Source organism: Labrus bergylta, chromosome 13, assembly GCF_963930695.1.
Source record: "Labrus bergylta chromosome 13, fLabBer1.1, whole genome shotgun sequence".
Taxonomy (NCBI): Eukaryota; Metazoa; Chordata; class Actinopteri; order Labriformes; family Labridae; genus Labrus; species Labrus bergylta.
The window spans coordinates 1033047-1048682 of NC_089207.1; the positions used below are offsets into that span (position 1 = coordinate 1033047).

The following is a 15636-nucleotide window of genomic DNA, read 5'->3' on the forward strand; positions in this document are numbered from 1 at the left end:
AAAAGAAACACAGTCTGATACCGCTAATTCAAACGTTAGTGCAGGGGTGCCCAAACAGTCGATCGCGATCGACAGGTAGATCGCTGACTGATTCTCAGTCGATCGCGAGATGTTTTGTCAATATAAAATACAATTGTAAAATAGAAAAGTGATTTCAATTTCATCTCATTGCACTGTTTCCCACACACGATACCTGTGTTGGGAGCCCAAGTATACTTCCGACCTGTGTGTATTTAATTTTTCATTTATTCATGAAATTGCTGCGTGCATGAGAGAGCGAGCGGGGGAGCGAGCGAGAGAGAGAGCGCGCGCAAGAGAGAGTGCAGGCATGCGCAAGGACGTGCAGGTAAAACCGAGGGGGGGGGGTAAATGTTTTACCAAAAAGTCATATATAGAAACTATGCTACGAGTATTAAGCGCATTTTATGTAGCTGCAGCTACTTTTCTCTGCTCCTCTCTGCTGTCATGACTGTGAGCATCGCAGGGGGACGAGACACACCAACAAACAGCGCAAACGCAAACGCACACGCACACACACTTGCACTGGAGCGCCAGCCACCACGCAAACCTTTTTACTTTTTACTTTTAGTGCTACAGCACACAGTTGATCCGTGATCCGTACGGACCGAGGTGGGAACACACGTGACCCGGTCAAACGGTCGGTTGGACTTTACTCCGTTCACTCTCACCGTGTCTGCAGCTAATTTAACAAAAGCAAAATCATCTCACAGCAGCCTGCTGTAGTCTGTAGTCTGCATTATTTTTTACAGAACTCTCATTTATTATTTTCTGTTTGTTGTGTGAGTATTAAATGCGTTTGTAGGCTGTTGGTAAAGGCTATGGCTCACTATGTGGACTGGTAGATCTCGGCAGACTGGTAACTTTAAAAGTAGATCTTGGTTCAAAAAAGGTTGGGCACCCCTGCGTTAGTGCATAACTCAACATTGTTCAGTTACGTATAACACGTAAAGCTCACTTTTTCAGTTCATTCCCCGTCCACGAATCCCTCGAATTCTTCTTCTTCAGTGTCCGAATTGAACAGTTGGGCGAGTACGGCATCCAACATGCCCGGCTCCCTCTCGTCATTATCCGAGTCAGTGTCGCTGAGCGCCGTGTACAACCAGTATGGATCAACCAATTAACCAATTGATCCATATATAAGGCGCTCCGGATTATAAGGCGCACTGTCGTTTTTTGAGAAAATTAAAGGCTTTTAAGTGCGCCTTATAGTGCGGAAAATACGGTAATTTATATGCTAATTATTTTTATCCAACCATTAGTAAACCAACCAGGGTAACAAATAAAACGGCAACTTTGATTGATAATATACTGACAAATTCTATGCAGAATATGTCATTGCTTGCAAATTCAATGAGTTTTTTGTGAATGTGGGAACTTCCATCTCTAAGCAGTTTGGAAACACAAATGAAAGTCCAACCGATTATATCAGAGGTAGCTTTCCATCATTCTGCTCGTTTGAACCTCTTAACTGTAATGAGATAAATGACATTATTATAGAGCTAAAACAATCTGCCCCGGGTCATGACGGCATTAGTGCAACCCTTGTTAAAGAGGTAAAAAGATCAACATTGAAACCGCTCTTGCATGTTTTTACGATGTCCATGGAAACTGGTACTGCTCCTTCTGATCTTAAACTGGCAAAGGTTATTCCACTTTTTAAATCAGGTGATCCAGGACATTTTACAAACTACCGTCCCATCTCAGTTCTTCCATGTTTTTCCAAAATCTTAGAAAAACTAGTATATAAATGCATCCTCAAACATTTGAACATGCATTGTATACTGTATGAACACCAGTATGGATTCTGAAAAAAACACTCTGCCTATATGGCCCTCTTACAACTAGTGGACAAGATTCATTCTGCATTAGAAAAGAAAGAGTTTTCATGTGGTATTTTTTCTGGATCTCTCTAAAGCATTCGATGCTGTAAATCATGAAATTTTACTAGTTAAACTATATAGATATGGATTTAATGGAAATGTCCTGAAGTGGCTCAGTAATTATGTATATAACAGACAGCAGTATGTCAACATAAATGGTGTAGAGTCTGAGAGAACTATGATGCAGTGTGGGGTCCCACAAGGGTCCATTTTAGGACCGTTACTGTTTCTCATATACATTAACGATCTTGCAACAGTATCAAACACAATATGCCCATTATTATTTGCAGATGATACTAATTTACTTGTCTCCAATAAAAAAAGTGTCAGAACTCATGAATGAAGTAAATGATGGCCTTCTTGCATATTCAAAATGGTTTAAAACAAATAAGTTGGCATTAAATGTGAAAAAAATCTAACTTCATGATATTTGCTGGAAAAATTAACTATAACTCTGAAATGGTGAAATTGTATATAAATGGTGAAGAAATGACTAAAGTAACATCAACAAGATTCTTAGGGATCTTAATTGATGAGAAACTTACATAGAAAGATCACATCAGCTTTGTCTGTAGTGTTGGGCCACACAGGCTTAGGACAGTCAAACAATGGATTTGGGCCTGCACCTCTGTAAAAGCCTCATTTGAGTTATTCACTGAGATCACACAGAGGCCTAAAAGGACTCTTAATCCCAGAATCCCTTGCGGTACTTCACCTACGCGTGAAGTAAAGGGGGGACCGGAACCTCTCTCTCCTCATTGGAGGGGACCTGAGGTAGACCCCCCCATGGAGCAGGCCAGGCTACAAAGCTCCAAGACATCAAAAGGACGTCTTTCCACTCGACGGAGAACCAACGAAGCCGCTCTCGCCGTAAGGGACCCTCGCCGCCATCAGACGCCTCTGCACCAGGACGGACAGAAGATCTGCTCCATCGCCGGACTCTTTTCCTTTCACCAATCGCGGACAAAGCGATTCACAAGTGAGGCTTAATTAGGTCTGGGCAGAATTAGCTTTAGAGAGTGTTTTTAACAATTGTTGATCGAAGCAGAAACTGTAATTTTTATCTTTGTTGGACCGCTGCGTCCTGAGTTTTACCTGTTTAAAACTCTTGTTGTTGTTTCGGACCGCTGCGTCCTATATGTGTTTAGCGTAACAGCGTTATAACCGGGTATTACTCTTCTGATCAGAAAGGCCAGTGTAAGCCGTATTAACCTGAATTCGGCTATTGGTTTGTTTCTGTGAATGAAGGGAATTACTCCGAGTTGTGGCGCGGGAGTCGGACTGTGATCCGGCCTCTTCAGGCATGCATTTCTCTTTTATTCTCTTTTATTTCCCCTTCTATGAACACACACACATACACACATATTCCTGTGTAAACGTACATCTGGAGACCAACTCCACCACCGCGCCATTACGCACAGAGATCTATACACTCACGGCTATCCAGACGCCTCAGAGACACAGATTGTGTAGGTCCAAACTCAGTCTCTTTTAGGACGAAGTAATCTTCCCCCCCCTTCTCTCTCCCTTTCATCCACACGCGCACGCACCCAGGTCTTTGTTAGGTTTGCGCCATCGTGAACGACCACGTGGGTACGAAGCCATCTCCCCCCCTTTCTTCTTCCCCCTCTCTCTCTCTCTCTCTCTCTCTCTCTCTCTCTCTCTCTCTCTCTCTCACACACACACACACACATACACACACACCTACATTCACACCCCCTCCACAAGCCTTTGCTTGATAATGTTTGTTGCTTAGATTAGTTTATAATAGTTATTTGTTTAATTAAGTTCATTGATTTTGGATTGATGTTGCTTTGTTTAAATAAATTCTGTTATAATTTAAGAGAGCAGTTGTTTGTGGTTACTGGTGTATTTGCATTGTGATATAAGCTGGGTGCGAAGGCTTTGTGTACGGATTTCACGCCTTCAATTTATTAAATATAGTTATTCATTATTAATAATATTAGTAATTAAATAACTAATTTGAGACTGATTTGAGTGATATTTTGGTTATATTTACCTGATTACAGGTTGGTGCCCCAAAACGAGATTAAACATAGTTTAATGATATTTTATTTATATTATTAATAATTAAGTATAATTATTAAAGAATATAACCAAAGTTGACTTGATACGACCCCAACAAATGGTGCCCCGTGTGAGGCTTTCAATAAACCAGCTTTATTGCACTGTAAATGCACAGTAATCCAAACTTAAATCCTAAAAAGGATCCTTCTGAAGAAAATGATATTTTCTTTAAATTTTTGTGGTTTAAGCAAAGCAGACATCAAGCTGTGGCGTAGTTGTGTTGTATGTTGTTAGTTAATGGTTAAAGCCATAACTGTTGTCCCCTTTGGGTCCATACAACAATTGGACATAATGATGCAGCTAGTGTGACTTTATCAAGGAACTTGATTTGTTGCATTAATCTAGATTTTGATCCTGAAGTATTCTACTAAAGGATTGCGGTGCTCCTTGTTGTTTGAGAGCCATTTGGCCAGATGAGAGTGTAACTTCATTGTTGCATAGCCAGCTGTCTGAGAGGTGTGAGTTCCTCCCTTCCTTTGAGGACTTGAGGTGTGAATCCCCTCTCCTATCTTCCAGGATAGACTGCAGTGATCAGTTGGGAAACTTAGATAAGATAAGATTTGCTCTTGTGTACCAAGACCCTAGGTGAGTCGGGGGCTGAGACTCCTTCTGGATCAGACGACGCAGCACTGCAAGAAACTGCTGCCGGTTTGATGAACCTCTCCTTAGAGGAGAGTGCCAACCTACATAGCTAGTCAATTAGCATTAGTGATAAGAAGTTAGAAGAGCTAGTTGATCTTGTCAATCACCGAGCCAGGATCACCCCTAATAAAGACAGAATGTATGCAGAAGACATACATCAACTATGGTCCAAAGCTCACTATGGATCAGACGATCCACCCCTTCAAGACGTAGTTGCTAATCTTATCCACCTCCCTATAGAGGAGCTCGACTGCCTGAACTCCTACACCCTCAGCACATGTGAAAAGAGACTAAAGGGCTTGGTTGAATATGCAAATCAACCAACTGGGAAGCCAACACGTACAGTTTCAGATGTTCTAGGCGAAATTCTCCTCCTTTATCAGCGCAAATCAAATGTGCAGAATGAGATACACCGGGAACAGCTAGCCCGGGTACTAGAAGAAGGACAGATCCTGTGGGACGACTTCGAAAGAATGCAGGATAAACTAAAGACCTTGCAGGAAAATTGCAAGGCCCTGCAGGAGGAGAATAAAACACTGCATGAAAGCAGCAAACTGGCTGAACAGAAGAAACGAAGTGACACGGTACCCAGATTTCAGGATAGGCAGATAAGTACTGCAGCCCCCAGATCAGCTGAGGAAACCTCAGACGAAGGATGGGAGACTGAAACAAGCCCCTGGAGGAGGGAGACAGACATGTTGCAGGATCTGGAGGAGAGGGGAAGGCACCGCCGGGTCGACCCAGGCACAAAAGCGCCCACGTCCTCAGACCACCCGGTAAAGAGCTGGATGATTAAAGATGAAGGGCCCCCGCGTTCCGCAATACGCTTTGAGCGAAGAGAACCCTCACCCCGCAGGAGGAGAGGCTTTACTCCCCCTAGAGATAGGGAGGAGACACGGGCCCAATTGGGCACCGAACGCTACCTGTCCCACGATAGACGGCCACGTCTGAGCCGAACACAAACCCCGCCACGGTTACAACCCTACTACCGTGACAACCACAGGGCTTCGATTCGTCAGACGAATCGGACGACCCTTGCCAGCCTTCGGGTTAGGGCCTGCGAACCAGGCAGATAGAACCTCAGGCCAAAGATCTGAAGCGTTTTGACCCAGATAGCCCAGATTCAAGTATTAACGACTACCTTAGAGAAGTTGACCATTGTCTCCTTGACCTGCCTCATGCGTCCTCACATGAAAAACTGAAACGGATCTGGAAGACTACGGCTAGGAGTGTCCGTGATTTCATGGGGACACTCCCACCAAAGGTCCAATCCTTGCAGAAAGGAAACAAATCTGTTAGTCAGCACTTACAAACTGCCAAGCAGAAAATGTTGGACATGTTTGAATTAATTCAGGGAGCACAGGAAGCATGGAGCAAGACATATCGTCAGGATATGACTCTGATCCTGGACCTAGCCCCTTAAGAGATCAAACAACCCTGCTGAAAAAGCTCAGTAAAGAACCGAGCAGTCAGGATAACCCAAGGACTGAGGAAATAAGTCTAGTTTTCCCTGATTTTGACTGTGGAGCCCCGCTCCTTGGGGAAACGCCCCAGTTCTCTGACAACTGTGACACCCTTTCACACCTTCACAGGTTTGAATCACCACATAGGAAGGGGGGTGACTTCTCAGCCCCCAGAGGCAGAGATAACACCAGGCCCCCTCCTGCTACCTGTAGGTTCCCATTGCAGGATTCACGGCTGAGGAATATCCAAACCTCAGATGACTGGGATGGCTCCCTTCTACCCAGAGATCAAAGACTGCGCATAAGGCTCATTGAATCTATGGCACAGGATGTAGAGCGGTTTGATCCAGATAACTCAGACCTCTGCATCGATGATTACCTCAGAGAGATTAACCTGTGTCTCAGTGAGGTACCTGATGCATCCACAAGAGAAAAACTCAGGCTGATGTGGAAGACAACTTCCAAGAGTGTCCATAACGTCACGACTACCCTTCAGCCTGAGATCAGATACCAGTACTCTGCGCTCTGCAATGCTTTGCGCCAGGAATACTCCACCTACATTGACCCTGCATCTGCCCTTCTTAGTGCTTTCAGTGTCTTGCACCAGAAGCACGAGGCCCCCAAAGATTATTACTGGCGACTAAGATCTGCATATTTCCAGGGATGTGAGGCTCCAGGTTTGGAAGAGAACCCAACTTTCAAGTCCATCTTCATGCACAATCTGCATGGCTGCGTGCGTTCAGATGTCACCCTGCATAGTCGTACACATCAGCTTAGTATGAAAGAGATCAAGAGATTCGCACAGGCGGTTTGGCAGACACGCTTACGTCACGTGTCACGTGAGGGCAACAAGTTGCCTTGTGCTAAGAATAACAGACCATATCACCGGCAGAATAGAGAACAGAGCCAGGGGAGTGAAGGTGGGACTCAACCACAGAGTAGGTTCCAGCCTGGAGAACTGATCGCTACCAGATCTGAACGGAACTCTCGGGATGGCCGTAGTCTGAGACAGAAGGGTAGGTATAATCGGAGTTCCTACGAGCTCCCTAAGGACTCCCTCGCTTACAGAGAACCCGATTCTGACTCCACATAGGAGTGGGGGTGTAGCCTCCATTGTAGAAACACAACAATGTATGTTTCCTAATCCCTGTTTTGTGTTTTGACATTGGTAGGGAGACACATAATGTACATTTACACACCTACATGCCACAAACACCTTCCCACAGGCTTACTCCTGCCCAGGCTAGGAGTTAGCCCACAAATCTACACCTTATACTCTTCTCTTTCTCCCCTCCTCTTGTCTGTTTGTTTCATTTGTTTTGTTAAGGAATGCACCTTGAGTAGCAAAGCTTTGCTAATGCCTGGTTATGTTTTATGCCTAGCTTTAGACATAGTTAGACAGTCTGCCCAGACTTTGCCTCAGTGTCTGCCCAGACCGAATGCCTCTCAAAATGTATGGACTTTTTGCTCACTAACTATTTGAACATTTGTCTCCTAACACTGTTGGCCCTATTTGCCCTAAAGACCGCGACCCGCAATCCCATTCTTCAGGACAAAGGGGGGATGTTGGGCCACACAGGTTTAGGACAGTCAAACAATGGACTTGGGCCTGCACCTCTGTAAAAGCCTCATTTGAGTTATTCACTGAGATCACAGAGAGGCCTAAAAGGACTCTTAATCCCAGAATCCCCTGCGGTACTTCACACCTACGCGTGAAGTAAAGGGGGGACCGGAACCTCTCTCTCCTCATTGGAGGGGACCTGAGGTAGACCCCCCATGGAGCAGGCCAGGCTACAAAGCTCCAAGACTTCCCTTGCTCGACCTCTTTCACGCGCTGACTTCTGGTGCTCGGAGACCCAAGCTTATCTCCTGTTTCCTGCAACAATCTTCCTTTGTTTTAAGTTTTGGCGCGCAGGTAATCCGCGGCTGGCAGTGTTCTAAATTCCGAGCTCGGATTGTCCAGTGAACGCATCTCAGTTTCTCGGAGAGCGTCAGACTATAACAGATTATCAGAAAGATAACGGTCTTATTCCGTCCTGCAACGAAAGGACATCAAAAGGACATCTTTCCACTCGACGGAGAACCAACGAAGCCGCTCTCGCCGTAAGGGACCCTCGCCGCCATCAGACGCCTCTGCACCAGGACGGACAGAAGATCTGCTCCATCGCCGGACTCTTTTCCTTTCACCAATCGCGGACAAAGCGATTCACAAGTGAGGCTTAATTAGGTCTGGGCAGAATTAGCTTTAGAGAGTGTTTTTAACAATTGTTGATCGAAGCAGAAACTGTAATTTTTATCTTTGTTGGACCGCTGCGTCCTGAGTTTTACCTGTTTAAAACTCTTGTTGTTGTTTCGGACCGCTGCGTCCTATATGTGTTTAGCGTAACAGCGTTATAACCGGGTATTACTCTTCTGATCAGAAAGGCCAGTGTAAGCCGTATTAACCTGAATTCGGCTATTGGTTTGTTTCTGTGAATGAAGGGAATTACTCCGAGTTGTGGCGCGGGAGTCGGACTGTGATCCGGCCTCTTCAGGCACGCATTTCTCTTTTATTCTCTTTTATTTCCCCTTCTACGAACACACACACATACACACATATTCCTGTGTAAACGTACATCTGGAGACCAACTCCACCACCGCGCCATTACGCACAGAGATCTATACACTCGCGGCTATCCAGACGCCTCAGAGACACAGATCGTGTAGGGCCGAACTCAGTCTCTTTTAGACCTTAAGGCCACATTTAGGCCTTTGTTAGGTGTGTGCCATCGGAAGGGCAACCACGTGGGACGAAGTAATCTTCCCCCCCCTTCTCTCTCCCTTTCATCCACACGCGCACACACCCAGGTCTTTGTTCGGTTTGCGCCATCGTGAACGACCACGTGGGTACGAAGCCATCTCCCCCCCTTTCTTCTTCCCCCTCTCTCTCTCTCTCTCTCTCTCTCTCTCTCTCTCTCTCTCTCTCACACACACACACACACACACACACACCTACATTCACACCCCCTCCACAAGCCTTTGCTTGATAATGTTTGTTGCTTAGATTAGTTTATAATAGTTATTTGTTTAATTAAGTTCATTGATTTTGGATTGATGTTGCTTTGTTTAAATAAATTCTGTTATAATTTAAGAGAGCAGTTGTTTGTGGTTACTGGTGTATTTGCATTGTGATATAAGCTGGGTGCGAAGGCTTTGTGTACGGATTTCACGCCTTCAATTTATTAAATATAGTTATTCATTATTAATAATATTAGTAATTAAATAACTAATTTGAGACTGATTTGAGTGATATTTTGGTTATATTTACCTGATTACAGGTTGGTGCCCCAAAACGAGATTAAACATAGTTTAATGATATTTTATTTATATTATTAATAATTAAGTATAATTATTAAAGAATATAACCAAAGTTGACTTGATACAACCCCAACAGTAGTAAGGTTACAAAATCTCTGGGGATTATTAGAAACATCTGTGTTTGTTTACACTCTTCTTGTATTTCAACATTATATTACAGCCTAATATATCTGTATCTTACTTATTGCAATATTGTATGGGCCAGCACTTTCCAAACATATCTTCATAAAATTCTATTACTCCAGAAACGTTTTGTCAGAATGGCAACTTTTTCCAAGTCCTGTGATGCAACCTCCCCTCTTTTTCTGAAGTGTAACATATTGACAATCTTTGATATCAATACTCTTCAAATAAGTAGCTTTATTTTAAAGAGTGCAAACTTGCCAGAAAGCTTTAAAGCATTTTTCATTTTTAATTCTCAAGTGAACTATTACTCAACTAGACAAATCAATAACCTATACCTACCAATGTGTCGTACATCTCGAGGACTCAATAAGATACCGTGGAGTCAAATTATGGAACACGCATATTTATTTACTTGATGATTTTTTGTCTTTTTCTATACAAATTGAGACTCAGAAATGCGTTGATGTCAGAAAGATTTGTAGTGAATAGTGAATTGTCCTGATTTTGTTATATTGTCTACATACTGTATGTCCTGCTTTGCTCTATTTTTATGTTTTCAGTGTTTGTATGTGTAGCGTAATTAAATTATTAAGATGTTATATCTTAATTTAACCTCGGATTTAAGAAGGGGCACCACTTCCTGTTAAAGGAAGAAAATAACTTTAATGGTATAAGTTAATTAATTAATCAGTCATTTTCATATCTTGCAAGAAGTAAGTTCTGGAGCTGAAGCTCTAAACTTCACAAACCAAAAACAAAACTAAAACTAAGAAGAAACTAAACTTCTGAGCTCAGTGTGAACTCTTATCAGTTGGCTGAGAGGAGGGGGGTCTGCAGGCAAAGAGGGGTGCCGCCCACGGGTGACTCCCATTATGATCGGAGGACAATTGTTTAAACTAAACCGAGTTTACTCAATAAGATTAAGAATAAGAATCTAAACATCAAACGTCACCATACATTCATTTCGATATCATTTCTATCAGATCTACGTTGATGTAGGTTCACGTCATATATTTAGACAAACATTTCTATCAGATTCATGTTGAGATGAAAATCACACCATCTGGGAACATCCTCGGTTAATCCCAGCCTGTAGGTGAACAAAAACATGTTATACAGTCAACATTCTTAATAAGACATATTAATAAAGTAGGAAAAGAAATTGGTGTCTTTAAATAACACGTTCTATAGCTAATATCAAAGAGTATGCTTCATAACACGTCTAAATGTATAATTATGAAGGTTACGTATTCATGGATATTCTAACACTAGATGGCAATAGCGCTCCACGTCAAATTCCTATTAAACATAATATAACTCTTATTCCTATTCTGAAGATCAGATTTTGAGTTTAAAAAGATGATTATAATACATTCAATGTGACAATTACAAATATCTAGATGAAGAAAGACATAAATGTTAATTTGATGCAGAATCAAACGCTGTGGTTTAATTCAGCTCTTCAGCAGTCCTTCAACAGATGGTCAATTTTACGAGTTTGCAGAGACTGGTTTCGGTCACAGTTCATGTCTTTGGGGTTAATTCGTAGATAGCAGAGTGTTCTGTTTCCGCTCGATTGTTTATTCCAGGTGTTGTAAAAATTCATAATATCCTGTCTGAGAGGGAGACTTAAATCATTGATCAGTTCCTTTGTTTCTTGGTAAAATAAACCCAGATGTTAATCCACAGTCCTGAGTCCTGCAGGAAGAGAGGTTGTAAAATGTGTCTGCTGATAAATTTTCAATTGGGTAAATTTTATTTGCGATAGTAAATATTCGTACTTACTTACTGTTATTTTTTACTGTATTTTATTTTAACTTTGTTTAATCTCTTAAGGTGAGGGTTTGAGATGAGACCTCATGGGTTTCTACCTCACTTGCGCATGTGTTTTATTTTTTTAGATTCTTCTTTCAAAAAATGTGCAAATAAACTAAACTAAACTACTGATGGTTGCAACCTTTTCAGTAAAATACGAGGCAAACATGTCTGGTGTGAACAGATCGGAGAGTGGAGGAGGAAGTGGTTGAAGCAGTGAGTTAAAAGCAGAAAACATTTTTCTTGTATCTGTGGCATTGCATATCTTGTTCTGATAATATGTTGTCTTGGCCGTTTTCAGGCTGGAGAATGAGACAAGTCTTTGCTTATAGTCATTGAGGTCAGTGGACTGTTTGGATTTTTGCCATTTTCTCTCTGCTGACCTCAGCCCTGCTCTTTGCTCTCTTATGACTTCCGTGAGCCATGGGCGAGGGTGGGTTTTGTGAGCGGGTTTGGACACCAGAGGGCAGAGCTTGTTCAGAGACGAGGCTAGTGTGGAGCAGAGTGTGTCTGTAGCCTCGTCTGTTGAGAGTGCGGTAAAGACCTTTTGGGCAGGCATGGCAGCCATTACCTCGTTAGACAGCTGAGCTGGCTTGAGCGATCGCATGTTTTGGTGGTATGACACCATTTGTGGCTGTGCCTGAGGGAGTTCCGGCAGGAGATTGTGAATTGAATAAAGAAGTGGTCTGATAGATGTAGAGGGGTGACAGTCAGGTTTGCTGTTGAGCAGTTCCGAGTCAGGATTAAATCAAGAGTGTTGCCAGCTTTGTGGGTAGGAGGAGTTGGGACCTGCGTGAGGTCAAATGAGGATAGGAGCGCAAGGAAGTCTGTTGCCTGGGCTTTATCAGTGTGTACATTCATGTCTCCCATTACAATCAGTGGTGTTCCATCATCAGGGATTTCTGAGAGTAGCATGTCCAGTTCCACAACAAAATCATTCAGATTACACCCTGGTGGGCGGTAAATGTAGCAATGTACATTTTAATAGGAGCAGTAACCAAGATTGTGTGATATTCAAATGAGGAGTTGTTGCTCAGTGGGAAGAGTTTATTGAATTTCCAGGTATTAGAAATGAGGATACCTGTACCACCTCCATGTCCAACAGAGCGGGGTGTGTGTGAGAACACTGTGTCAACAGAAAGAGCAGCTGGTGTGACTGTATTTTCTGGGCGGATCCAGGTTTCAGTAAGGGCAAGTGCCTGAATGTCTGACATTTTTGCAAGTGCTTGGATGAATTCAGTTTTATTCACAGCAGATTGACAGTTCCAGAGGCCAAAAGTAAATGAAGGGTGGGTAGAAGAGGCTTTCTTAAGCAGAGACAAGTTGTTAAGATTTCGTTCTGTATGACAGATGTGTCTTTTCCTGTTCCCATGAATGACAGAGATTTCTTTGTAGCACATATTGCATTTAGCAGATGACCAGAGAAAATAGGCAAAGCAGTAGTCGTGGATGCCCGGGCTCTGTGGCCACGCTGACGCGTCAGATGCTTCCCAGTTTTCAGATCAGAGCTTGTTCTGCTGCAGTTTCGGATTCAGACTCTTTTAAACTTGGATTTTCGTGAAAATCCCGTCCCAGATTTTCAGCTCGCAATCAACAGAGGGTGTGACACACGTCAACTGCCTCTCCTGTTGACGCTCAGAGAATCTCCATCTCCATCAGAATCAGAATCAGAATCTGGGTTTATTGCCAAGTACATTTACACATAAAGGAATTGGACTTGGTGTATTGGTGCAAAACAATTAACAAGGAAATAAAGCAGAACTAACAACAACTTAAATAATACAGAATAAGAAGATATTATAATATATAAAATAGGATTAAAAAATGTAAAATAGAAAATAGAAAAAATAAAATCTGTCTTTGTAGGATGAATGATGTAACAGGCTTGCTGGCACAACAAGTTCCTCTCACCTCGTATGAGAATCTGAAACAAAGGGATGGGATGCAGATGTTGGCCAGTCTGCCAGTTGTTTGTGACCATCTGTTCATGAATCCATCAAACAGTTAAAACCACTGTGAGGAGTTTAGATCTGCTTATAAAACAGACTGTAGCTGTCGATTCTACATTACCATCAAAAGCAAATGAGACAATCAGGAAGAACAAACAAATTACTTTATGTTTCTTTACAACAATCATTTCAAACTGTAAATCATTTTCATTACTCACAGCTTTAAAATGACCTTCTGTAAATGTACTGTACCAGAGAGAAAACAGTAAATAGAATAATCACATTAGCTTTTAATAATCAGTTCAATGACCAATGGAAAACATTCATCATAAAAACTTATACTGCTGTTCCCTAAAGCGCCTAATTCAATGCAAGAAAGCACAAAAAGTCGTGACAGTTATACCCTGAGCTCTGAGAAATCTTCAAATATTATCCTCACAGCAGTTTCATTAGCAGACACAAACTCGTCTCTTTAAAAATAAATGGCAGTACAAGTTAATACAAATATCTGACTGAAACATTCTTTATGAATACACCTTCAGTTTGATCAGATTCTTTGACACAGTAGCTGGATGTTCAATAAGTCGTATATTATTCCATTACACCATAAAGTTTGTCTAATGATTAAAAACAGTGTTTTTTTTCTGTTCCTTGTCGTGTCTCTCATGTTACCTCAAAAGGTTCGAGCATGACATCAGAAACATTAGTGCTGTTAAACTAATAATTAAATAAACATTTATCTTATTTTTAAAAACATTCATGAAGCTTTATTAGTTGAAACATCTTTAAAAAAATACATGTAGGATTCAGTTAGTCACACAAAACATTCATAATATTAATGAAGTTATTAATTTAAAAAAAAGGAAAGAAAGGTAACAACTAGTGCAAATGAAAAACTTGTTTTCTTTGAGATAATCTTCTGGTACTGTGGGCGTCTCTTCCTACAAAATATGTCAAAAAACAAACATGTAACATAAAGAGATAGAGGACTTACTTCTTCACTTTCTCTTGCCACATATTTTCTCCTAAGGCCTAAGCGATCACTCCATCTTTCTGTTGTTTGTCTTTATCCTCACTCATCGTCTGACTTTTCATCTTCTGGACCACCCTGATCCTCTTCTTTATCTTCATCATTTCCCCCCTCACCTTGATCTGCCTCTGCCTGCCCCCCCCCCCTCTCACCTGAGTCCTGCCTGCTCTGCCCCTCAGACTCTGAATCTGCATGTGGAGTGTCTGAAGCCTTTTTTAATGTGACAGTGTTGCTGGTGTTCACTTCTGTTGAGTCGGCTAAATGCTGTTTCTCATCTTTTTCTTCTCCATTACTTATTAAATTGGATGTTTCTTCAGCTGGAGGAACCGGTTTGACCGGTTTAGCTTCTTCTGTGGATTCTTCTTCCTTTTGCGTGGCAGATTCTCACTCTTGTGATGTCGTATTTGAACCTTCCTCATGAGGAACACTGGACGACTTGTTCACAGAGGATTTGTCTGATTCATTTCTGTTCTGTTGCGTACCTGATGAATCAGTTTGTGAGTCAGATTCATCTTGAGTGTCTTCATAGACCTTCTCTGAGTCAGACCCGTTCTTTTGACCCCCAGCAGGGTCCTTAGGGTCCTCATCTGGACCTCTCTCAGTCTTTGGGGGACTTGAGTTGGCAAGAGTAGGAGAGGTTTGATCTGTGGGTGGGACAGTCGATGATTTCTCACCCCCACCTAGATTCTTCTCTGGCTCTAAAATAAACAGTAGAAAGAATACAAAAGAGTTTAAAAAGTGCACCTGTCTGTTTAGGATTAGTAAAGGACTGAAATATTCAAAGACAGTCTTTTAGTTTGAATCAATGAGTCTTACTTCATGGAGGTTTCCTAAATGAGACACGGTCTGTGTGATGAGTTAGGTGTAACAAATAAAGTCCCTCCTCCAGTTTTTATCATGTGCTTTCATAAATGAACCATTTGTCTTTATTGTTGTTAAGAATAATCCAGAAGTAAATGAAAGTACTGCCCAAGCACGCTTCAACTCTAAAGTCCAGTTCGTTTGGCCAGTGTGACCGCTCCGGTGTCTGATTAAAATGGCTTAAATCAAGCAGCAAAGTCAGGAAAGTAGCTGTCATGCTCTTTGTTTTTCTCTGATGTGCAGACGCGGACTCGACTGCGTGTCTCTCTCTCTCTCTCTGTCTCTCTGTCTGTCTGTCTCTCTCTCTCTGTCTCTCTGTCTGTCTGTCTGTCTCTCTCTCTCTCTCTCTCTCTCTCTCTCTCTGTCTGTCTCTCTCTCTGTCTGTCTCTCTCTCTCTCTCTCTC

At 42.2% G+C, this 15636-nt stretch overlaps 1 protein-coding gene across 26 annotated transcripts in view; it reads right to left on the reverse strand.

Moving 5' to 3' along the window:
• Window positions 1-15636, reverse strand: part of LOC110005107 (protein starmaker) — a 150870-nt gene that overhangs the window by 91451 nt on the left and 43783 nt on the right. For 10 of the 26 annotated variants that reach the window (XM_065962356.1, XM_065962357.1, XM_065962349.1 and 7 more), the window contains one exon: window positions 14854-15069. The exons of the other annotated variants lie outside the window; for them this stretch is intronic. In XM_065962356.1, coding sequence (XP_065818428.1) covers window positions 14854-15069 — 216 coding nt within the window. The remainder of the gene's footprint in view (window positions 1-14853; window positions 15070-15636) is intronic. 26 annotated transcript variants of the gene reach the window in all.